The sequence below is a fragment of the Eleutherodactylus coqui genome, chromosome 3, assembly GCF_035609145.1.
Source record: "Eleutherodactylus coqui strain aEleCoq1 chromosome 3, aEleCoq1.hap1, whole genome shotgun sequence".
In the NCBI taxonomy this organism is placed as follows: Eukaryota; Metazoa; Chordata; class Amphibia; order Anura; family Eleutherodactylidae; genus Eleutherodactylus; species Eleutherodactylus coqui.
The window spans coordinates 308,753,602-308,779,174 of NC_089839.1; the positions used below are offsets into that span (position 1 = coordinate 308,753,602).

The 25,573-nt window shown below is 51.4% G+C and overlaps 1 protein-coding gene across 2 annotated transcripts in view; it reads right to left on the bottom strand.

Annotated features, from left to right (window-relative positions):
• Window positions 1–21,213, bottom strand: part of SYDE2 (synapse defective Rho GTPase homolog 2) — a 42,779-nt gene extending 21,566 nt beyond the window's left edge. Inside the window, exons 1-2 of one of the 2 annotated variants that reach the window (XM_066597873.1) lie at window positions 19,442–21,213; window positions 5,054–5,689 (exon numbers count right to left, since the gene is read on the bottom strand). In XM_066597873.1, the coding sequence (XP_066453970.1) occupies window positions 5,054–5,689; window positions 19,442–20,993 (2,188 nt within the window). In that variant the 5' untranslated portion in view covers window positions 20,994–21,213. The remainder of the gene's footprint in view (window positions 1–5,053; window positions 5,690–19,441) is intronic. The other variant, XM_066597874.1, reaches the window with a different exon arrangement.
• Window positions 21,214–25,573: the final 4,360 nt, after the last annotated feature.

A 25,573-nucleotide genomic window follows, 5' to 3' on the forward strand; every position in this document is an offset into this window, starting at 1 on the left:
AAAAAATAAGAAAATATGAGAATTCTATAAAAATTGACTTTCGCTAATTTTTCTAGAAACTTTTACACCTGTTTTATAATAAATTCATTTGTTTATGCATTAACCCTTTCAGTTTCATCCGATGGCTTGGATTATACAACAGCCCCTCGACTCTATTCACAGAATACAAGCAGCGTACACGATCCTTGTATGCTGCGCCGACGCCAATGGGCAACCGTGGGCACCAGAAATGCCCGGCGGCAGCGCTCCGCCGTTTCTTGACTGGCTGCTGCTTAGTTCGTGTTATTGGACTCCTAAATGTTTACTTTCCCCTTTAATTTGATGTCCAAGAGTAATCCGCTACCAAATTGGGTGTTTTTTATGTTGCTAAGAATAGTCCGGTGTGATGGTCCGTATCTGATCAGAGATTCCCAGGAGGAGCTCTAAGAGGGTTCTGGCTGCCAATAAGCAGAAACCTCCTTGATGAGGAGAACATGCTGTGCAAAAAAACAAAGAAGCGACGCAGCGCTGGCTGTAAGACGAGGCAGCGGGGAACGGTGCGAGTTGTCAGGCTGGAAATAATCCGCTACAAATTCAAATTAAGGAGGTAATCTGGACTTTAAAAAAAGGCGGCCTATCCTCAGGCTAGAAAATCGATATCTAATCGGCGGTGGTCCGTCGCAATGATCAACCAATTAAAGGGGCCGTGGTGCTACTGTGAGCACTGCGGCTGCTTCAATGCCTACATCTGAGTGTACTTAGAACGCCGTATTTTTATAGTGGCCGTTCTGAGTACTGCAGGCGTGTTCCATTCACTTACAGCATCATACTCCCATGTAGACACTGAAGAGGTTGCAAGGCTTACATGAGCGCCCCAGCCCCTTCAGTCAGCTGACCAGCCACCCATTTTTAAAGCCTGGATACCCCTTTAATAGCAGACTCCATACCATATCGCCATTTGTCAAGTTATCCAACCCTTTCCTGGTAATATCTGTTCCCAAGTCCAGTGAGAGCTGAGCGTATTCTGGAAAACCCTCGTATGTCCCTGGCCTAAGAAAGATGGGCGACAACCAATATGCTTTCCATACAGCGCTATTACCTCCTACCTATTTAGAAAAACATGACTGCTTTGTTCCGAAAACAGCGCCACACTTATCCACAGACTGTGTGCGGTACTGCAGCTCTCTTCCACTAACCCCAATGTAACCGAGCTGCAATACCAGACAAGTCATGGACAAGTGAGACGCTGTTCATGGAATAAAGCAGCCATGTTTATTCTAATTCTGGACAAATCCTTCAAAACGGGGGCTTCCAACCTTTTTTTTTTTTTAATTTAAACTGCAGCCAACGGTGAAACAGAAGCCAAACCGGACTTCAGGGGATAATTTGCTGATCAATGGGGTCTCACTGAGACCCCCAGTATATCTCCAGAATGGGACTGCCATGTCCCACTCCGGCTGTCACTTTGGGGGCTGCTTATTCCCCCGCGCTGACGCCACTCGCGTTTCTACGACTCCCACTGAAAGTGAATGGAGGGTTTGTGCCCTTCTGCAGTCAGGGCTCCAGTCTCCTCCGCACTGCAGGGGGTACAGTAACCCCACAGTGAGCACGACAAGGGATCCCGTTCCCGAGATAGGTTGGGGGGGGGGGGGGGGTCTCAGCAGTGAGCCCCCCACGGATCAGCAAGTTATCCCCCATCCTGTGGATATCCTATGGATAGCGGATGGCTTGCGGTGCGACCCCTTTAAGTGTTCCCTTCAGTATTTTGAGCAGTAAAGATAAAACCAAAGACTAGGAGGGAAGTGACGGCCAACAATCGGCCTTGGATCCGGCTCTGCAGGCCGGGGTCGGAGATGGAGATTTTCCAGGAATAGTTACAACAGCAGAACCGCCACCACATCCGGAACACGAAGTCTATAAATGTAGAGCGGCCCTGAATACATTCCTCCGCCACATCAGTGACCTTCACCCCGTGGCCTTCCAGCTGTCAGGAAGAGTCCATCATTGTGCTGGAACTGCAGGACCGCTACTGTATGACTACAACTCCCAGCATGCACCAAGACCAGAAAGCCCAGACAAGTCTAAAAACTAACTTTCAGCAGTAGTGAAACAGTCATTCCTGCCAACGCTGAGAGTCCAGACTCCAACTGTTGTGAAACTACAACTCCCAGCAAGCTGCAACAGCCACAGGGCAAGAATCCAAGAGGCTGAATGAGACCCCCAACGGGTGCAGAGGAGGGAGCGGTGTACAGAGGGGACGGCGCGGGCGGGGGGGGACGCTCACATCACAGACCGGCCATTCAGCAGAGCAGGACAAAGCTCCTCTCAGAGCGGTTGGGAGTCACCCGGATATTAAACCTCGCGGCTCGCTGGAACACAACATGGCGAGTGTGAGGTTACACGACAAGACAGGAGACGCCACAGAAAACTCATTCAAAGACTTTCTGCAGAACTGCTGAATCGGCATGGCGCCCGCCGCCGGACATCCTGGGAATATTCATAATTTACACGTGGACAGACAACCGCGCCAAACATTATGCCCGGTTTCAACGTTTAAAGGCGGATGATCGGGCAAATAAAGGTTTTCACCCAAACATCAGTCTGTGCAAACATGTCAGCGATCATCAAACATGAGCGACGATCCGCCACGTGGAATCATCAGTAAGGAAGCATTCACGCGGCGTTATTTACTAGGAGAACCGTGCCGAAAACAGCACCGCGACGGAACCCCAAGCGGAGACTAACGGAACCGTTCACTAGTCAAATGGACATCGCTTTAGTGTCCGCAGCCAACTACCCCAAATATAACAGAAATGACTGGAACCCTTGTAGAAGGACCACCCTAGTGGACAGCGCAGTCTCGGCAGCGATGATGGATCCCTGCTGTAATCTCAGGGTAGTAAATAACAGTGCGACCGTTCAGCACGCTATATTGTTAATTGGCACTTGAAGAATCTGCCCTTTACGCTCGGGGGTTATTGGGGTCAGAAAAGCCCCCCTCCCCGAAATCCGTGTTGGAGGAGCGCCTGTGAAGGAGGCCCAACGCTGGCCGTCCACAGTAGATATCAGCCGCAGCCACCGCTCCTGGCAGGTCGCTGATCTTATGTGTATGCCGGCTGGCATCCCGATACCGACAGAGGATCATAGAGAGGAGCTGCGGCAACAACCACGTCAGAGGAGCCGCAGGCGAAGCCCACCGTGTGAGCGTACCCCTACGGTATGTTGACTCGCAGCGGAGGGGATCCACACAAAGAAGTGCAGCATAATTTGGTGCGTCTTTTGAAGCATTTTTTGACACAGATCCGCAGCAGATTATATACTTTCCGTTGAAGGGGGGACGTCTGCGGCGGATCTGCAGCACAATCCCCTCCGATTGTGCGCTTTTGGTGCAGAATTTCATGTGGATTAGGGTGCAGATTTCCCCATCAGGTCAGTGGATGACTTGTTGATCGGCGAGGGCCTCTCTGCAAAGACCCCCACCAATCTGGAGAACGGGGCTCCCATCTCTGTCACTGCAAGGGTCCCCCCGGAGTGACATAAGACAGAATGGAGCATCGATTGAGCATGCGCTTCAGTCATTAAATTGGGGCTGATGGAAATAACCCAGCGGGTGCCAATTGGGTATCTCCACAGTCCCATTAAAAGTGAATGAAGCGCTAGTGTGCTTGCGTACCCAGCGCTCGATTCAGTCTCCTCCTTACTGTGCGAGGGGGTGGAAGCGTGATACTCGCTCCAGTGCAACAGCAGGGGAGTGAGCATCACTGGGATGAGTGTCGGGCATCGCTTGTTCAACAGCTCGTCCCGTGTAAAAGAACCATAGGGAACCTTTACTGCGGTGTTAAAGGGGTTGTCCCGCGCCGAAACGGCTTTTTTTTTTCCCCAATAGGCGCGAGACAAACACAAGGGATGGGTTAAAAAAAATTAAAAAAAAAAGGTTTAGTACTTACCCGAATCCCCGCTCTGCGGCGACTTCTTACTTACCTTACCAAGATGGCCGCCGGAATCTTCACCCACGATGCACCGCGGGTCTTCTCCCATGGTGCACCGTGGGCTCTGTGCGGTCCATTGCTGATTCCAGCCTCCTGATTGGCTGGAATCGGCACACGTGACGGGGCGGAGCTACGCGATGCCGCGTAGAAGTGGGCGGAGCCAGAACTCCGCTCGTGCCGAGACCCAAGAGAAGGGAGAAGACCCTTCTGCGCAAGCGCATCTAATCGGGAGATTAGACGCGGAAATTAGACGGCACCATGGAGACGGGGACGCCAGCAACGGAACAGGTAAGTGAACAACTTCTGTATGGCTCATAATTAATGCACAATGTATATTACAAAGTGCATTAATATGGCCATACAGAAGTGTATAACCCCACTTGCTTTCTCCGGACAACCCCTTTAACTGTAGAGGCTCATTTGCAAAACCAATTAGCACATAGACCGCAATTGACAGATAAGCGGCGCCCTCCTCAGCATCAGCACAATCAGCTTATACGGAGGAAGTGAGTCTTCTATATTGTACCCAGCTTCCAGGCCGAATCAAGACTTCAACAAGACCTAGTCAAAGATCTGAAACGTTATGCAAATGAGCGAAGGAATAATGCCTCCACACTGCCTCTTCTTAGAAGGTACTTTCCAATAGGTGGCGCTGTGGAGGATTATTCCCGCATTTATTTGCATAACTTTTTCCCAGGAGCATTGCACAGTCTAGAAGACTCCCAACAATCAAAATCTTAAAGGAAACCCGTCATCTACCAACACATAAACTAAGCTATGGTGCTGATAGGCAGGTTCTGAGGAGTACGGGGAGGGTTTTGTTTTTTTTAATACTTACTGGGATTCCCATTCCGCTAACAAGACTCATATGTGCAGGCGGTGCACAACGCCGGCATAGATGAGTCCCTGTGCGCCGACTTACATAGATAACAGCGGTGGAATGGGACGCCCGGTAAGCATAAAAGAAAAAAAAAAACAAGGTCCCCGGACTCCTCGTGACCCGTCCTGTGAGCAGGACTTAGTTTATGGTGCTCTTGGGTCGTGGCAGCAAACAATGCAGATGAAGGACATACAAAGCCTCCTACCTGAGTCGTGAGATCCACACGCAGGTGGCTCCTCTGTAGACAGGGATGTTGCCGTCTTGCACACAAATCTCTGCTTGCACAGCTGCCCGCCATAGTCTGAGGAATCCAAGGAATCTCCATTATCATCAGCGGCTGGAGACTGCGGCTCGCCCGCACCCGGCAGGCATCCTTGTCTTGCAGGTACTTCCGGCACGTCACGTCCAGGTTCAGGAACGGTCAGATCTGAAGAGGTCTTAAGGGAGACGTACGGTTCATCATCCTCGGGGATCGGATTGTACCAGATCTCCCCTTCGTCGTCGGCATCATTGTCTTCACTCAGATCAGAGGTGCCAGTGGGCAGAGCTTGCGGGCTGAGTTGTGTGGAGGGCACCGTCTCCTGCGCTCTGCTGGGCACATCTCGATCTGGTCGGGATAGTTGGAGGACAGTTTCTCGAATGACGACATGACTGGAGTTGGAGGTGTAGTAGCTCCGTTTATGGCCGTCGGTCACGTGGTGGTGTCTGTGACTGCTCTGCGTCAGCCAGTTGCGTTTCTTGGAGACGGTGATGTGGTTGTTCTGAAGGTTGTGCTGGTTCACCTCGGTGACTTTAAGATCTCGCCTGATGACGGCCGAGGTGTAGGTGTTCTCGATGAGGTCTGTACCGGAGATAGGAGGAAAGCAAAAATAATAATGAGACTCAAGCATCAGGTACAGCGGCCATAAGTGTACAGCGTTAACCGTCACCGACTAAAGCGATGGAAGAACGATGAAGAAGGCGAAGCAACATGAAATGCAAAAATCACAGGCGCCAAGGAACAAGTGCATTACAGAAGACATGGAGGTGGGAGAAGAAACCATGGACCCGACCTACTGAACCTCTACATCCACAACACGTTGGCTTACAAGCCTTTACAAAAAGTTCCCCTCATAAGATTGTAAGTTTGACCACTCAGGCCCAAACACACTGCCCTGGTTGGGCGCCCCTGGAGAGCCTCTCGAGTGACCCTCCGGGCCTGGAGGAACAAAGATGGCCGCACCAGCTTCTCCCATTAAGCATCATTAGTCCAAGACAACTACTCCTGCGTTGATCACCCAGTGTGGCACACGGGGGCAGTAGGAGCAGCTTGTAGGACTACCAATGCATGTGTACCAAGTAGTCAGAGAAGCTGTGCGGCCATCATCCAGGACCAGAGGGGCGCTCTAGAGATGTGTAGGAGCGTCCCTCAAAGTACATAATGGTTCAAAGGGCTTCAGGAATATCACTCAGGCCGCCTGCAGACGAGCGGGTCGGATCCGGCAGCGAGAATTCTCGCCGCGGGACCCAACCCGAGAGCCTGCAGGGACGAGCGCGTACTCACCCGCGCCTGGCGGCCCCGGCTCTTTCATGTGCCGGCTGCGGCGCAGCCGGCGCATGCGCAGACCGGAGCCGGCGGCCAGGTGAGTGCGTGCCCCACACAAAAAAAAAATAGGACATGCCGCGGTTTGTTTGCCGCGCGAGATTTCGCGCGGCCAAACCGCGGCCGTCTGCATAGGAGTGCGTATTGTAATGCACTCCTATGCAAACTTTCAGTGGCGGAAATCCCGTGGGAAATCCCGCCGCGGGATTTCCGCCCGTGTGCAGGCGGCCATACTCATGTTGGTTAACAATAAACACTGATTTGTTTAATGCGTTACCCTGTGAAGTGCTGATGGGGTCATAAAGGACTCCCAGTGTTAATACACCTACTAACCTGAGGGGAAAGCATCACATGTGTTTGCGGACTCCAGATTTTTCTTTTTGTCGTCTGTACATGACTATGGGGTGACCCTCTTGCCTGAGCTGCAGTTAGAGATGTGATTTACAGCAGCCTCATGGGCCATAGACAGAATGAGCAGGAGTGGACCCACTGACATCCATGGGAGTGTGTTGTGGGCATGCTCTGTGACCAGTGCAGGGATCGGCAGAAGCCGAGCTGTGACCAACATCTATAGGTTTCTATGGGACAGTGTTGTGGGAATGCTGTGTGATCTGTGCAGGGAGGGGGAGGAGGGGAGCTGTGAACATCATCTATAGGTTTCTATGGGAGTGTTGTGGGCATGCTGTGTGACCTGTGCAGGTCGAGGCAGGTGGTGAGCTGTGACAACCACCTATAGGTTTCTATGGGAGTGTTGTGGGCATGCTGTGTGACCTGTGCAGGGAGGGAGAGGTGGTGAGCTGTGACCATCACCAATAGGTTTCTATGGGAGTGTTGTTGACATGCTGTGTGACCTGTGCAGGTCGAGGCAGGTGGTGAGCTGTGACAACCACCTATAGGTTTCTATGGGAGTGTTGTGGGCATGCTGTGTGACCTGTGCAGGGAGGGAGAGGTGGTGAGCTGTGACCATCACCAATAGGTTTCTATGGGAGTGTTGTTGGCATGCTGTGTGACCTGTGCAGGGAGGGGGAGGAGGTGAGCCGTGATATCACCCATTATGAATGGTGGATCCTGTATTCTCTATATATAGGCGTCACCTCTCATTGTAATTCTGCCTGTGATAATGAAACGACAGCTAAAAAGTTCTCTACTTTTTTTTTTTTTTTTTACTAGAATGTGACAACATTTTTTTCTAACTTTCCCCAAAATTCTTAATTATGTTTAAAATCATAAAAACTTGATTTATACAATAAGCCATTTTCTGATGACACCTTCCCTTTAAAGGAGCAGATCTCTTTAAAACAAAGGGGCCACAGCAATCAGCGCCGGGCAAAACTACAGAGCCCGACCGTAGCAACAGACGGTACCCCCCACGGTACCACACAGCCCCTACTGTACCCAAGTGGGCAGAGGTCTAGTTAATAGCGGATAAGAGGTGGTCCGCATTAAATCGGGGTCCTTGACCTTCAAGCTGCATCTCCAGAGCAGCAGTCATTAATGTGCGGCGAGATTACTGAAGGCTTCCTCTTAATTGCATCCATTCAATCGGGTTATTTTGGCCCGCCTCCTACGGGGATACGATTACGGCGCGGCATATGTTCTTCATTCACTTGTATACACAATACGGCGGCATTAAGCCCTTGTTTACCCAGCGCCTTCCATTAACGCCGCCCGTCTCCAGGATAATACAGAGATTACACCAGTCAATTTGTAGACAGCGAGCGCCTCGTGCGAAGCTTAGCTCTCATCTGGCCTCGCAGGCGCTGCCAGAAGAGAATTCGGCCATTCAGGTTATTTGGAGCCTTTGACGAGCGCGCCGGTTACGATACCGCGAACACGTTCATACTTGTGCTGCATTCCACGAAAAGCCGTAACAAATCACTATCTCCAGCGTTGGCTGATGATTAACCAGAGGTGGTATTAATCAAGACAAATCTGTCTACTCAATGCCAGACACGTCCCCAGCGGTGGTAAAGCCCCGAACAAATAGGAATTTCCCCTAAAAAATCCAAAAGCAAATCCCCGGGTTCTCTTGTTTTTTTGCCAAATTGTTAAAAGTTTCTGGGAAAGCTGAGTGACAAGAAGGACGTCCATCATGGCGAGCGGCTGAGTGACAAGAAGGACGTCCATCATGGCGAGCGGCTGAGTGACAAGAAGGGCGTCCATCATGGCGAGCGGCTGAGTGACAAGAAGGGCGTCCATCATGGCGAGCGGCCGAGTGCAATTCAGGCTGGGCTCACACGAACGGACTTTAATTGCAGAATCTGCGATCGCCATTAGCGGGAAAACGCGGGCATTGAAAGGCATGCATTTTCAGGTTTTTGTCCACGCTCGCGGGAAGGAATCACGTATTTCACGAGCAGAAGAAAAATTGCAGCTTGCTCTATTTTAGCGCAGATCCCACTGAGACGGCTCCGAGTGTAGTCAATGGATGCGAGCATCCGCAGAGTAACGAAGTACGGGCGGCGGAAACACTCGCAACGTCAGAGGAAGATAGAAAAGCTAGAATGCCGGTCGGAGGAGAGAGAACATTCTTCCGTGTGGCCGATACGCTGAGTATAGCGTACATTTGCGCAGAGGACGCTCGCACCAGCGATCTTCCGTGGTCAATTACTTTCAGCGAATGATCGCAGGTCTTTCACTACGGAAATCCACATGCAAAATCAAACCCGATCATGCGAGTCGGGCCGATGAGGCAGATTTAAAGAGGTTGTCCAGCTGCAAACTATGAGTCTAGCTGCAGGACAGGCCACCAATAGCCGGTGGATGGGAGCCCACTGCCCGGGACCGGCGCTGGCCAGCTGTTTTCTAAGCCAGTGTGCTTTTGCACCAAGCTAATTTCTGCAGGAAACAGACGGCTCCGTTCCACTGCTGTGATCAGACTTTGGATGACAGGTCATTCACTCCAATGGTAGCTTGGCCTGCAATGCCAAGCCTGGCCACTGCAACGGAAACAGAGCTGTCTTCCTGCAGAAATCAGCTCCGTGCACGATCTCATCAGCCCGGGTGTCAGTGTCAGACCGCTGCTGATCTACTATTCATGTGGACAGGCTCATCAACCGCTTCCAACTGGACAACCCTTTTAACCCCATTGAAATCCACGCTCTGCCCTGGACTCGGACTGCATCACAAACTGACGTAGCGATTCTTTTTGACACCACGGTTGTGTAACAGGGAATCTGTTCTGACACATCGGACAGCTGCTGCGGGGAAAGTGCGACACGTTAATCTGCGTTAAGGTCATTGACTGGGGCTAATCTGTGTGCAGGTCCGCAGCTACAGCTAATCTGAGGCGGATCGCAAGGCGGATGGATCCGATGGGAGGCAACAAAGTCCATCAAGTGAACGGAGCCCGAGAACTATAGGGGCCCCAACACAGATGGCGGTGGAGTGTCTGCAAAGAGAGGAGGGCGAGACGGTCTCTACTGAACAGGAGTGTTGGAGTATTATCAGTCTGCATGGTCGGCTTCACATGGCGAGGAAATCGCGCAAGATTTGTGCATTGCGAGACGCACCAATATGAACGCCATCCTTTTGAATGGGGTCAGACACATGAGCGAGGTTTTCCCGCACGGCACCGCGATGCAGGAACAGCATTGTCTAATCTTGTGCGCACTCGCATGGCAGCGACCATTGTCCTCTACGAGGCCGGCGGCGGCAGCGCACCACATGCCAGGCGCGTGCCACACGATGCCACATCTCCTATTGAAGACAATGGGAGAAACTTTGTGAACCTCCGCAGCGGCTGACCACCGCGCCACTGGATCCCCGCAGTGATGTCAGGCTGTTTTCACATGAAAGCCCCTCACATCCTCGGGGAAGTCACATGGTGGGGAGCGCGATATGGGGGCGGGATTCACGGCTCCATATCGCACTCGCCTGTGTGATGTTAGCCCCAGGAGGAGCCGCCCCCCTCATATATTACACACACGGTCATACATTTAGTCGTCAAGGAATATTGCCAGATTGGGGACCATTTGGGGGCTGCATAGGACATTAGGGATAAGGATACCAGTGCCGGAAATATTAGCTGTAGCTGTGAATTAACACTCCGCCTGTCCATCGTTGACCTTTCGCGGTCGCTTCCTCTCGGGATCGCATGCACGGGGCTATTTTTACAATCCCAGTGATGTGGGAACGGCTCCTCCGGCCAGCGGATGCACTGGGATTACTTTTGCATTAAAGCCCCGGAGTGGAGTCCTCATGAAATGGATCACTAAACTCTGCGTTGTGCTGTTCCTCTATTATTCCTCCTGGAAATATGAATAAAATGATAAGTGGGTGATACCAGGTTGGGGGGGGGGGGGGGCGATTCTGCACAGCCTGATACTGTCCAATCAGAGCTGACCATGCAGGGACACACCTCCGCCAAGAGCAATGGTAACTCCCAGTTCATTTATTCATAAAATGATCAGGAGGAATAACAGAGCTATGCGGAGTAAGACCACATTGACACGGCTGATATTGTCAGGTGTTGTCACGCTGAAGCTATAGGTCCATTAGAGCTGAAGCCCCCGCCGAGTCTATCACACTCGCCCCCTCCCACAGTCCTCCTGTCACTCCTTGTATACAGCGGACTGGTTATTGGTACGCTCCTAATGAGAAGCACTAGTCCTCCGAGTGCATACAAACAGTGAGGCCAGAGCAGTCCGTTAATAGCGATCCTCAATCCCTCCTCCTGGCTCTTGATCGGGTGCTAGCCTCAGAGAAGGAGCGGAGGACCCCAGAAAGCCCCGGCCCACCCTGCAGACCACTCCAGCCTCATTCACATTAAAGGTTTTCTGTAACTTCATATTTTATTAACTTTTTACCATTTATTAGTCCCCAGGAGACTTGAACTTGTGATCCCTTATACAGTATACTGCAATACTATGATCGTTACAGCATTATACTGTATAGAAGACCGCGGGCGCATCCCTAATAGGCAAACGATCACGGCAGCTCCTGACCGCCATGACACCCGGACGGCATCCCTGTGATCTTATTGTGGGGGGAGGCGTTTAGGGCCTTTAAATTCTGCTGTCCAATAGCAGCATGTAAAGGGTTAACAGCCAGAATCAGAGTCATCGCCGACTGCAGCTGTCATCTGTGTATAGAGCGGGCTCCGGGGGTCTGTTATATACTACCCGCTCCGCCGGTCACCGCGGGTTCGCTTCTCGCCTGCAGTGAAGTCACATGCACGGTCATCGCTCCATTCACTTCAATGCGGCTGCCACTTGGGTGCCTCCAGAGCCCACTGAAAGTGGATGGAGCACTATTGTGCTGGCAGGACCAGCGTGCCATTCAGTTATCACCCAACCGCAGGGGCAGGAGGCTGGTGGGGGTAACCCCACAGCAAGGAGGGCAGGGGAGTCGATCAGTAAGTTATAACCAACCTGTGGATCACTTGAAATCTTGGTCCAACCCCTTTAAGCGCCGCTGTCCTCCCCGCCGGGCCTGGTTGCAGCATGGACCCACTTGACCAATCAGCTGTTTTCGGCATGAGACCACCAAGGCCAACGATTGGCTGTGACAGTCCCCCGGATCTACAGGCACATTGACTTTCACTCATTTGAACGATAATGGTCAGTCTAAAAGCCCCTTAGAGCAGAACTTGTGCGCAGCGTCGCTAAGCAGCGGAAACACGTAGATTAACGCTTAGATGGGCCATCGTCATACTACACCGGAAGGACCGGCGCGCAGCGTGTAGCTATACAAAGCACTGGACACGAGGGGAAGCTGCAGATCTGGAGACATCACACCTCCGCGAACACTGCGGCCAGTCATGGCGGCGGACGGAGAGCGCACGGTTTGTTTTCCTTCCCTCGGCTGAATAAAAGGCCATTTAGTAATTCCTGGCTGCGGGCGAGCGGTTCACTGCCGCCGCTGCTCTCTGCATAAAGACCCTTTACTTGGATGTTATGATAACGTGACTTCTGGGGAACACGATCAACGCTTATCAAGCCCCGAGGACAAAGGCTGCCCCACACTCAATGCCAGGAGGCAGCGCCGCAAGCGGGCATGCAGGTCAAAATGCACAAGTCAGCATTCCCATTTCTTCCTAGTAATGCTAAAAACACTTAGAGGAGCTGCAATCATCCCGATCCTCCGGCGCAAACACATTTTTCCATCCCTTCCCCCTAATCTGTCTATCACACTCTGGAGGTCTCCTCTGTGTATTCCAGCCACTTCCAAGCAGTGCAGCCCCCTGTCTGATACTTACTGCCCACCATAATAATGGGGAGATTTATTTACTTTCACGTCGCATCCCATACATGCAGCACAGCATTAGCTAGAAGCTATACCATTTCTGCCTGCTGGGGGGACAGTCTAATTATAAATATGCAGCCAGGATGAGCTGTGATCTCCTCTATTATAGCTATGGGACAATCAGCAGTGACTGTGAAAGGACTGTGTCCCCCTCTAAGCAGATTCTGTGGCCGATCCATGTAACAGCATCGTGCAGGCTGATAGTCTTGACTAGACTGAATCCACAACCTCAAGTAGATCTGAACTGGTGAGAACTGAGATCACGTGACCCGGTGAAGCTGTCACTACGGACAGCACGAGCAGATTAAGCTGAGGATAGACAGCGCAGGCCCATGAAGTAGGTTCAGCACTCTCTGCTCCGTATTACATGCATCTTTTTCTTTACACGTGTAACACGGAGAGCTGATACCACTGATCTGCACTACACGCACGTGTTCCATCTTGGTCCATATTACAGTCTGTAAATACACGCAGATTTAGGCATGAAACCAATGGACCCGCTTGCATCTGCTAAAACCGTAAGTGGAGCCGACAAGGAGAACATGATCACAGATCGAACCCTGCACACACCCGTGTGAATGAGCCCTAAGGGCGCAAATCTATATCGAAATCTGCACACAAAACACTGGTTTTAGGCTTTTTTTTTTGATTTGGTGTATATTTTGAAGCTTTATTGATTCCTATGGCAAAAACCAACATATAAAAAAAAAAAAAAAAAAAAAAAAGAAAAAAGTCGCCCCGTCCCTTTATAATGGGAAACCGGGTCCCTGTATGGACAATGTGTTTTTTTTTCACAAAAAAATATGCGTCAGGAAAAAGAAAAAAAAAGGGGGGGGGGGGGGGTCGTCAAGACGTGGACACGGTTTCCCATTACAAATCAATGGGATGCGTACTGTAAGCGCATCGTGGAGAGGAATACGCGCCAATATACGCCATGTGAACGCACTTTAGAGGTGAACACCACACTAATGGGAAGATTTCCCGCACATTCTGGGAGTAAAAAAGGCAGATTTATGGTATCTTTATACGGGGCGATCATTGGAAGCAGCAAATTTAGTGACCGTTATCCCGTCTACACGCGGCAGCCGATAGCGATTTCTCTCACTTGTCGGGAGTCATTCGGTTTTTAGCGCCGATCAGTCTGTGTGATCAGGCAGCCGTTCATCTACGGACTGCCTGTTTGCAGTGAATGGAGATCTGCAGCCTCTCCGCCTCCATTCTGGGTGAGGAGTGATGGTTGGGGGCTCATTCCCCGACAGTCATCCTCTGTAAAGGTATCTTTAGACTACCTCGTCAAAGGCAGCACCGAGGATTCCCACGAGTTTAACCCTTCGGAGTAGGACCTCGTCTTTGTTGCAGGAGCCCACAGGCTGATACCCAAGAGTAGTCTCGGTGTAGTGGCACATGACATCGGAGGGAGAGGCAGCGACGTAGTCAAAAATCACAAGCTGATGTAAGGACAGAGAGTACCTGCATAAACGGAAGGGTATCATCTCTCCTTAAAGGGGTTGTCCCGCGAAAGCAAGTGGGGGTATACACTTCTGTATGGCCATATTAATGCACTTTGTAATGTACATTGTGCATTAATTATGAGCCATACAGAAGTTATTCACTTACCTGTTCCGTTGCTGGCGTCCCCGTCTTCATGGTGCCGTCTAATTTCAGCGTCTAATCGCCCGATTAGACGCGCTTGCGCAGTCCGGTCTTCTCCCTGGTGAATGGGGCCGCTCGTGCCGGAGAGCTGGTCCTCGTAGCTCCGCCCCATCACGTGTGCCGATTCCAGCCAATCAGGAGGCTGGAATCGGCAATGGACCGCACAGAGCCCACGGTGCACCATGGGAGAAGACCCGCGGTGCATCGTGGGTGAAGATCCCGGCGGCCATCTTGCTAAGGTAAGGAAGAAGTCGCCGCAGCGCGGGGGTTCGGGTAAGTACTAAACGTTTTTTTTTTTTAAACACATGCATTGGGTTTGTCGCGCGCCGAACGGGGGGCCTATTGAAAAAAAAAAAAAAAAAAACGTTTCAGCGCGGGACAACCCCTTTAAGAACAGCACCTAGAAGGTGAGTGAGGAGACTTATAAGGCCATGCAGATACAACAGTTATCGCTCAAAAGATCTCTTGAGCGACAATCATTGTGTCATTTACATCGCAAGATGATCGCTCAAACATTGATCACCTTGTGCTCCGGAGGATGCAGAGAAGCAGGGGGCCGCTTGCTCTCTGCATCCAGCTGTTCCCCGCTGTTATACAGCCGAGCGCTCTGAGCAGGGTATGGAGAACGCAGCTGGACCGCTCTGTTCTTCATACCGAGCCGGTTATCAGGGAGCAGGATACAGTGGAAACAATAGTATCAGCTGTATCCCGCTGTGAATCCCTGATAAGGCTCATCGTCAGCTGAAAGACAGCGATGAGCGACGGGAGAATGAAAACTGCACGATGTCAGTGCAGCTACACAACGATCATCGCTCAAAAGACAACTTTGAGCGATAATCGTTGTGTCTAAATGGCCCTCAGTCGCCTTCTAGGTGTCTCCTTAACCTCCCGACCCGCGTCCCTGGCCCCTCACTAGCCAATCCAGAAATCTATTGCACACTGATGTGTGAAACACCCCGAAACAGCTGTCTGTGGATGGGCTCTGGCTCAGTTTTCAATTCCCATTCATTGTTCTAAAGACTTGTATAAAAAGTCTAACATTGACTTGAAGGAATGCCGACTTCCAATAGGGGGCGCTGCAGAGGTATTGTTCCAGCTTCCTTATTTGCACAAACGGAAACGCAGGCAGAGGGTCAGGGTAGGTAAAAACCAGATAAATCATGGCGAAGGTACTGGCTGAGGTCAAGACAAGACAGGAGAGCTGGATGAAGAAGTACAGGTCAAAACGGAGTCAATCATGGAACTACCTCATCTTTGCAGAACCATATGGAACATATTGCTGGAGCGCCCTCCAGTGGGGGAGGGTATATAAAACAAGTGAAGTTCGCATATTGCTATAAGATGAGAAGGCACGTTTGTCCTTTAAGAGGTGAAACAAGCAGCAGATCTGACAGCGGGAGGAAAAGCGGACGTGCTGATGGCTGCAACCAGCGGAGAAAAGTGCGGCGAGGCAGCGCCAGCCACGGCATCTACTTGATGCAACTGTATTCTACCAAGTCTTTACACTGAGGTGGGTCAAGGACTCCTCCGGGAGCGGTACCAGGGGCACGGTCCCCAAGCCTCCGAGAAATGATGGAAGTAATGTAAGTTGTAACGACTGGATACGTAGTAGTTTGTATTGTTCTTCTTTCTCAAGCACTTGGCAGCACGTCTTCTATTACTGCTTATATCTTGGAATGAACCAATTACAGCTTATCACAATGTCCCACCACTGCAAGGAGAAGCCATAAATCTTCCCGCATCTGTCAGATAAGCCCAGGGGCCTGTATGAACACGGCTGAACATTCCTGGTCTGCTCTGCCCGCAGCCAGGAGTTAACAACTGGCACTGAACCGCAGGCATATTTACATTCACAGCGCCGGTTATAGCGGGAGACAGAGCACTAATCGGCCGGAGAGCTTCTGATGTTGCTAGTACCCAGACCCGTCAGAGGATGAATGGGGGCCGATTGTATCCCAGCATATAGGAATCATACAACTTGGTAGTAGACAACCCCGCTAAGTCATGTCCTAAACCCCCGATCCAAGGCAAGGGTGCCCGACACCATCTTGCTCACCCCGACTGCCAGGACTGGAGGGTACAGAGGGCACATGAGTATTTCACAGTTGCTTCTACACAATGTGACCGATCTCTCGGGATTTGCACAAAAGGGATGAAGAGCTGTATCACGGGCCTATAGTCACCCGACTACTCAACAAGGGATTTCAGGCGACTGTTGTGCCATGTACACACGGGACCTGACAACACGTGAGTGAAAAATGCTCAGTTGTCAGAGTCGTTTGTTAGGAGTCCATCTTCTGGGACCCCGTCGTCAGCTTTTTACCGCGTCAGTGTGTTTGTGCACAGACCTGCTTTCTGCAGGAAGCAGACAGCTCTGTTCTCACTGCAGTGGCCAAGCTTGGTATTGCAGGCGGAGTTCAGATTGAAATGAATGGAATCTTTTTCTGTAAGACCAGGTCTGGCCAAGCGCAGAGAATGGAGCGGTCCGCTTCCTGCAGAAAGAAGCCCAGTGCAGTGGATCCTTTGCTGATCTATCCTGATGGGCCATTGATAGTTTACAACCCCTTTAATGAGAGTGCGAGGTCACAGAGCTACACAGCGGTCTTCGGTCGCACAACCGTGGCCAAGAGTCGCTGTGTAGCCCTAGCCTTAGTATGTTTTCGGCCAACCATTTTTGCCATATTTCATATGAACCCTTTTCTGGTGCATGCTCACCGCTGTGACGATCTGCGGCAGAGGCAAGGCTATACTAGACCTAGCTCTACACCAAGATTTAAGCGTAGCGATCCGATCGATTCTGCATCATGTATTATTTGGTCAGTGACTTTAAGACGTTTTTTCTTGAAAGGCAACTTTGGCTGATCAGTGTCCGACTTCTCCAACTCCCCCAGAAATCAGCAGCCGCCACAAGGATGATGTCTTCACCTGAACGCTGTCCATGCAGTGCCGCGTCAATAGGCTACGTCTGCCTGACCGAACTTTGATGATCATATGCCCCCCGTCTGGCATTGCAGCTCACTTTCTCTCACTTAAAGTGGTTGCCCCATAAAGTGATCCACACGATTCGAGGAAGGGGATGCAACGACTGTATCTGATCAACGGGAATCTGACAGTTGGGACCCCAGCGATCCCAAGAAAGGAAGTCCCAAAGGACCCAGAATGACTAGAGCGATGGTCACACACATGCCCGATCACTCCATTCATTTCAATGGAACTGCCGGAGATAACTGAGCACTTGACTTCAACTCTCTGATAGTCCCATTGAAATAACTGTAGCAGCAAAGTGCATGCTGGACTACCGCTGCATTCGTTCGAGGACCCTAGTTGTCAGGATCAGAGTGCGTGCCAAACTTACATTTTATAGAACAATCCCTTTAATTGGAATAAGCTGCAATACCAGATACCGGCAACAGACCAGCGCGGCACTATTTCTGGGAAATTCAGAAAAACTGAAATATTTATAAAACCCCCAACATCCCCGCTAAGGTGGGCGCACACAGAAGTAGGCCGATTACTGAACAATCCTATAACGAATGTTCGTTTCGCAGATGAGCGTTCACACATTTTAGTCTATAATCGCCATTAAAGTTGCTTAGTCGCAGCGAATGATCTGTCTGAGAACGTTCTTTTAATGGAAGATGGTCAACTAATGGACGAGAATTCCAAGTGCAGCCGTCATCTTTCCCACGTGTTTTAGTTGAAAACATCCATTTTCATCACTTTAATCAAAACTTCTACAGGCGCCTAAAGACATCCTGGTAGTTAGCTGGAGTAAAAGGTACGACAGTTGGGAACATAAACCGCCTGAGCGTTGTACAATAGTCGTTCAACGCCATATACTGCAAACAGGAGTCACTCAGACTGGGCGACTCCTGTCCACACTGGTTGATAGTCGTTTGGTTTTTAACCTTGTCAGTTGTTTGCCATTAGGCAAGCGAGCGATTGGTCGCTCAGTGCCCCGACGGCGGCCGCTCGTACACGGGATGACTGTCGCCCAAATTCACTATTTCCAGTAATAGTTTCCCTATGTAAAAGGTACCTTAAATCTTTGTTTCATGGTCGTTCCCTGAACAATGAAGTGAAGCTCGTCAATAGGTATGCCCTAACGAGCCCCACTGATCAGGGCACCCTGGCTGGAGCTCCACGGCTACATCTGACCAACAGGAATGACAGTGAACGTCCGTAAGACAGCGAGAAAACATTCACTGTAGCAATAATACGATACAGGAAATCTGGAACCAACAAGGACGATCCGCGAGACGCTGACAAGTGAGAAAAGGCAAGACCAAACCACTCGCTGCAGTAAGTGGCCGTCTGACGGTCCGCTTCCTCCTAAACCCGCAGCCCTACACAAATGTATCCTCTACCTAATTGTCTAACCAGGGAACAAATTGTTACCTGCACCAGTATATAATTTGCTGGCTTGGAAACAATCCCCGACTCAAAGTCCTAATCTGAAAACTACGCTGGATGTTTGCTTAGCGTAGAGAAAGAAATACACACATCCGATGCCACTCCGGGCGAGAAGGGGTTAATGGGTCCTGAGCGCAGAGCGCGACCACGATGATATCTTTATATGGTATGAACAGACAGAGAACAAAGGAATTTGCTCTGTTTAGTCTGCAGCCTGACAGCTCCCAGATACAACGTTACCAACTCAACTTGATACATTGTATCAACGACACAGGCAAATCATAAAGTATCCTGGAAGCTGGGGGGGGGGGGGGGGGGGGGGGGTTGGTTCCTACAAAAACCAAGGAGCATATTTTCCATTCCCTCGGCAGGACGGCGAACACTGGGCGCTATGTACGTGGCTACAAAGACTCTATATGCTGCACTAACTGATGCAGATCACACAACGTGCAGATTATTTGCAGACATGAACCCTAAACATAGAAGCCCTTGTAGACGCATGCAACAGGGAGGATACAGGGACCACCGATATATGCAAAGAGGGAGATATGTACCAGTGCTTCATGCAATAAATACTACGACCCGTCACCAAGCCACCCGTTAGTACCACCACCTGGAACCCCCTGAAAGAAGAGAAGGGCTAGTGGTCATTGGTTGCTCAGGCTAGGAGCTGGGCCCCTCCGTGCCCCGCTCGCCTACCTGATTTATCCTGGAGAAGCTCAGATTTGTTGCCCGTATGGCTAGCCTCCGACTTGCCAAACCCACCGCCGCCACCGGCTTTCTGGGAAGATCCGATGAGCCGTTCCTTCACTTCCAGAGACAATAAGCGTCCTTTGTACATCCATTTTTGCATTTTCTTGACGGTGAGTCCGGAAGGTTTGGTGGAGGAGCTGCCCGAGTCTTCCACCATTACTGCATCCTCGTCATCATTCCTGCTGGTCCCTGGCATCTCAGGACGTCTCTCGATGCCACCCTCCGAGGCTCTCCAGTGCACGGTGGCCAATGCGTCTCGGGGGCTGCCCTCGCAGCTGTCCACGTCCGCCTGGTGGCCAATAGAGCCCTGACTATGCTGGTAGCCGCACTCCGAGGACAAGCTGCTATTGATGGGGCTGTACTTCACCCGACTGTCACTGTGACACTTATGTAACGGCTCCGCAGCCGGCAGGTTATATACCGTATCCGCGCTTTTGCTAATTCTCCGTATCCGGTTAAGCTGCTGCGCCGTCATTAAGGCGTTCAGCGACGCCAAATCGCTCCGGGACACCTGTTTAGGACTGGCCTCGTCCGAAGACCAAACGTCGCTCTCAACCACCCTGGCGGAAGACTGCGAATAAACGCTATCTTGGGACTGCGAGCTGGAGGGACACGTTTCTAAGCGGGCGCCCGTCTTACGGGTATGGCTTTCGAGGGGCATGTCATGCATGGCATGAATCAATAAGTAATAGGCCTCTTGTAACTGAGACCTCAGCCGGTCCGTTTCCAGATACACGTCCAAACCGCCTTTCCGGTCGTCGGCCGCGGCGGTCCTGTGCGTGAACGGCGTCCGTGACGACAGCACTTCTGTCCCGGCGCTGGACAGCAGCAGATTCTCGTTATCGTAATAATCGTCCTCCTCGCTGTCCTCGGAATGGTTCCGGATACCCCCGTAAAAAGAGCCGCCTGCCAGCGCCAATGGGGGGTGACGGCAATGGACTGCGTTCCCTCCGGGCGTAAAAAAACGGTCTCGTGGGACGCTGCTCTCCGGAAGAGGGGGGTAGATAAAGTTTAGGGGGGACGGTGCACGCCAATGCTCCTCAAAGTCTGGGCTCAGGCTATAAGGGGCGCTGTGGGGGGCTTTTAGGGACTGATGCCCGCGGAAGGAGTAACACCCCATGTCGGGGGGAGCGCAGGAGTCTTGGGGGTCGTAATCCACGTTGCTGTAGTGGGAGCGCCGGCACCCCGGATGGTGGTCGTTGTTGTTGTTGTGGTTCGGGGGGCACCATCCTCCTCCGGGGGTCCCCGTGCCACTCTGGGGGGGATGCACTAGAGACCCCAATAGAAGCTGCACTGGATCCCCTACTCTGCACCCCATCTCCTGCCTGCACCCCCTTATGCTCTCAGTCTCGGGGGGTCCGGTGCCGTCCCCCCCATCGCGGCGCCCACCGCCCCCTGGCTGCTCTTTACCTTCTCCGTTAGAGAGTCCCCCCGCCGGCCCCTTCTTGGATCTCTTCCCCCGCAGTTTGGATAGAGTCCTCCGCAGAGGATCAGCCATTCCTTCCCAGCGCCCTCAGCAGCAGCTGCCCCGGGCGGCGGAGAGTCCGTGAGAGCCCGGCTCCATAGTGTCCCGGCGTGGTGCATGTACTGGGCGGCGGTGTGAGGCTCCGGGCTGCCGTGTCCTCCGCTCCCGGTTGCTTGCTGTGTGTCCCGGCCGCCGCTCTCCGGGACTCCTCTCCCTGCACATACTTGGAATACTTCAGGGGTGAGAGGCCGCGGCTCGGCGCCTGCGCAGTCGACGGAGGAGGCGTGGCCAGGATTCGTACAAAAGCAGCTGTGAGGGAGCGGACCAGGTTACCTGATCACGTGATTACAACCTGCCAGCTGTCGTGAAGAGACCGCAGGGCAGGATGGGATTTGTAGTTTCCCACCTCTCTTAGCGTCTAATTAATAAAAAGGAGTTTTTACACGGGATATATCAGTAAATCCTTTCTCGCATACAGAAATGGTGTGAGGGAAAGTGATTTAAGGGAAATTAAATTAATGAAATTGTCTTAAAGAATATCGTGAGCAATCACAGTGCAGCTTTTATTAATCTGCTGAGTTAAAATGAAAGCTGCGCTGTGATTGGTTGATCTGGGCAACAAAAACAGATTTTTCTTTTAGACGGTTTCTTAAATTTGTTTCAGTATAATAAGAATGCGATAATGTCGCCATAACATCACAGTCAGCATTTGTACACCATGACTGATTAAAGGACGTCTTTATACAAGTCCTAACAATGACCGGGAATTGAAACCAAGCCAGCATCCATGCACAGACAGCTGTTTCGGGGTGTTTGCCCCTCATCAGTGTGCGGTACGATCCTGGCTTGGCTGGTGATAGGCCTGTGTCGTGGGTCGGGAAGGGTAGAATAACTCCTTAAGGAGACACCTAGGAGGCACTTGCACTGGCATTGCGTATTGTACGCCTCCATAGAGAACAATAGTACTCTTACCCATGTAATACGCAATAAAGTAGCGCATGCTACGATTTTTCTTACGCGCGTAACGTACGCAATGACCATACGCACGTGTAAATGGGTCAGTGAAAATCAATTTACTTTCATTGACTCTATTCCCTGGGTATTACACGTGCGATATAGGCATGCATAATACGTAGTGAAAATAAGCCTGTGTGAATGAGCCCTTAGGAGCAGAACGAGGAAACCAATGGTGATGCTAGAGGCGGCGTACATACCGCTGAATACAGAGAGTCCATGCGGATTCTATCACGGTGTCCGACGTACACACCGCTGACTAGAGAAGGTCCATGCGGATTCTGTCATGGTGTCCGGCGTACACACCACTGACTACAGAGAGTCCATGCAGATTCTATCACGGTGTCCGACGTACACACCGCTGACTAGAGAGGGTCCATGCGGATTCTGTCATGGTGTCTGGCGTACACACCGCTGACTAGAGAGGGTCCATGCGGATTCTGTCATGGTGTCCGGCGTACACACCGCTGACTAGAGAGGGTCCATGCGGATTCTGTCATGGTGTCCGACGTACACACCACTGACTAGGGAGGGTCCATGCGGATTCTGTCATGGTGTCCGACGTACACACCGCTGACTAGAGAGGGTCCATGCGGATTCTGTCATGGTGTCCGGCGTACACACCACTGACTAGGGAGGGTCCATGCGGATTCTGTCATGGTGTCCGGTGTACACACCGCTGACTAGAGAGGGTCCATGCGGATTCTGTCATGGTGTCCGGTGTACACACCGCTGACTAGAGAGGGTCCATGCGGATTCTGTCATGGTGTCCGGCGTACACACTGCTGCCTAGAGAGGGTCTATGTGGATTCTGTCATGGTGTCCGACGTACACACAGCTGACTAGAGAGGGTCCATAGGGATTCTGTCATGGTGTCCGGTGTACACATCGCTGACTAGAGAGGGTCCATGCGGATTCTGTCATGGTGTCCACTGTACACACAGCTGACTAGAGAGGGTCCATGGGGATTCTGTCATGGTGTCCACTGTACACACAGCTGACTAGGGAGGGTCCATGTAGATTCTGTCATGGTGTCTGTGTGTACACACCGCTGACTAGAGTGGGTCCATAGGGATTCTGTCATGGTATCCGGTGTACACACTGCTGACTAGAGAGGGTCCATGCGGATTCTGTCATGGTGTCCAGCGTACACACCGCTGACTAGAGAAGGTCCATGCGGATTCTGTCATGGTGTCCGGTGTACACACTGCTGACTAGAGAGGGTCCATGTAGATTCTGTCATGGTGTCCGGTGTACACACCGCTGACTAGAGAAGGTCCATGCGGATTCTGTCATGGTGTCCGGCGTACACACCGCTGACTAGAGAGGGTTCATGCGGATTCTGTCATGGTGTCCAGTGTACACACAGCTGACTAGGGAGGGTCCATGTAGATTCTGTCATGGTGTCCGGTGTACACACTGCTGACTAGAGAGGGTCCATGTGGATTCTGTCATGGTGTCCGGTGTACACTCTGCTGACTAGAGAGGGTCCATGGGGATTCTGTCATGGTGTCCGGCGTACACACCGCTGACTAGAGAGGGTCCATGTGGATTCTGTCATGGTGTCCGGTGTACACTCTGCTGACTAGAGAGGGTCCATGAGGATTCTGTCATGGTGTCCGGCGTACACACCGCTGACTAGAGAGGGTCCATGCGGATTCTGTCATGGTGTCCAGTGTACACACAGCTGACTAGGGAGGGTCCATGTAGATTCTGTCATGGTGTCCGGTGTACACACTGCTGACTAGAGAGGGTCCATGTGGATTCTGTCATGGTGTCCGGTGTACACTCTGCTGACTAGAGAGGGTCCATGCGGATTCTGTCATGGTGTCCACTGTACACACCGCTGACTAGAGAGGGTCCATGAGGATTCTGTCATGGCGTCCGGTGTACACACCACTGACTAGAGAAGGTCCATGCGGATTCTGTCATGGTGTCCGGTGTACACACTGCTGACTAGAGAGGGTCCATGCGGATTCTGTCATGGTGTCCGGTGTACACACTGCTGACTAGAGAGGGTCCATGCGGATTCTGTCATGGTGTCCGGTGTACACACCACTGACTAGAGAAGGTCCATGCGGATTCTATCATGGTGTCCGGCGTACACACCGCTGACTAGAGAGGGTCCATGCGGATTCTGTCATGGTGTCCGGTGTACACACCGCTGACTAGAGAGGGTCCATGTAGATTCTGTCATGGTGTGAAGGTCACCAGGCTTTCTCAGGCTGCTGAATAAAATATATTTAAAGGGTTCTTCCTATCTCATGGCTCGCGTACACGGACATATGTGTCCGGCGTATTAGTGCTCCTTCGCACAGGCGTATTTGCGTCCATTTTTGTACACGCAAAAATTGATTGCACAAAAGACAGAGAACAGAGCCCATTCATTTCAATCGCTTCAGTCACATTTCCTTTTTCTGCTCACACATTTCTCTTGGGCGCAAAAAAAAAATTAAGATCCTCCATTTTGCTCCATTTGTGCACCAAGGGGCCCCATAGAACTCTATGGTGGTGGGAGGGGGTTGCGGAAATGCGCACGCAATATGCAAGAGGATGCGCAAAACAGCAGGGAAAAGACCACATCTGGACCTTATTAGGCTAAAAAGCATTTTAAATCACAGCAGGGGTGTCCTGCGCCCGTGTGATCATGCTTGTGTGCACAAAACGTACATTGAAATGCACTGGTACTTGCGCAAAAATGCCTTGTCCATGGCGCGTGCAAAAATGCATACATCCGTCTGAAGGAGCTCTTCCACACATATTATTCACATGCATAAAATACGCATGTTAAATATCTATAGTCATACTGGTGCGTGTTACATGCGTGATACGCACCATAATGGGGCACACTGCGCTTTTTTTCACACACATACTATGAGCAAAAAAAACCCCGCAGGTGTAAAAGGCCGCGTACAAGTCAATGGGTTTTTAGCACCGTGCATTACGTACGTGAAAATATGCGTGTATTACTCGGGCGATATACACAGATGTGAGCGCTTAGACCTCCTGTCCACGAGTGATATGTCACTGCGTTATCCGCGGCGATAATCCGGCCGCGGGTAACGCAGTGAAGGCTTTCCATAGACTTAACTATGGAAAGTGCAGCCAAATGTTCATGAATCATAGCGATTTTTCGCTCGTGGGATTTAAATCACGGCATGCTGCGATTTGCCACGACTCTCCGATCAGATAGGCTCATCGCGGAAAACCTGTCAGTTCTCCCCCCTGCGGCGGAATACTGCTAGCGATATTCTGCCTCGCCCGTGGACAGGCAGCCTTAAAGTGATGCACATCACTCGTATATGGATTACTTTATGATCGGTGGGGGTCCGACCTCTGGGACCTCCGCTGATCCTGAGAATGAAGGATCTGCAGCTCTGGGGCGTCACTGCAGCCGCTGCTACATCTTTCTTATTTCCAACATGGCCGATCCTTGTATTTCCCCCCCACACAGAGTCTCGCTGGATTCCATCTACGTGTATCTAACGCTCTTGTCTCAACACCTTTTCTAGATCTCAAGGTGGAATACCGCTGTGTGGAAGCAGCGACCTCCATGGACATCCAACCAGGAAGAGGCCGGCCAACCCGAAACGTTCCTC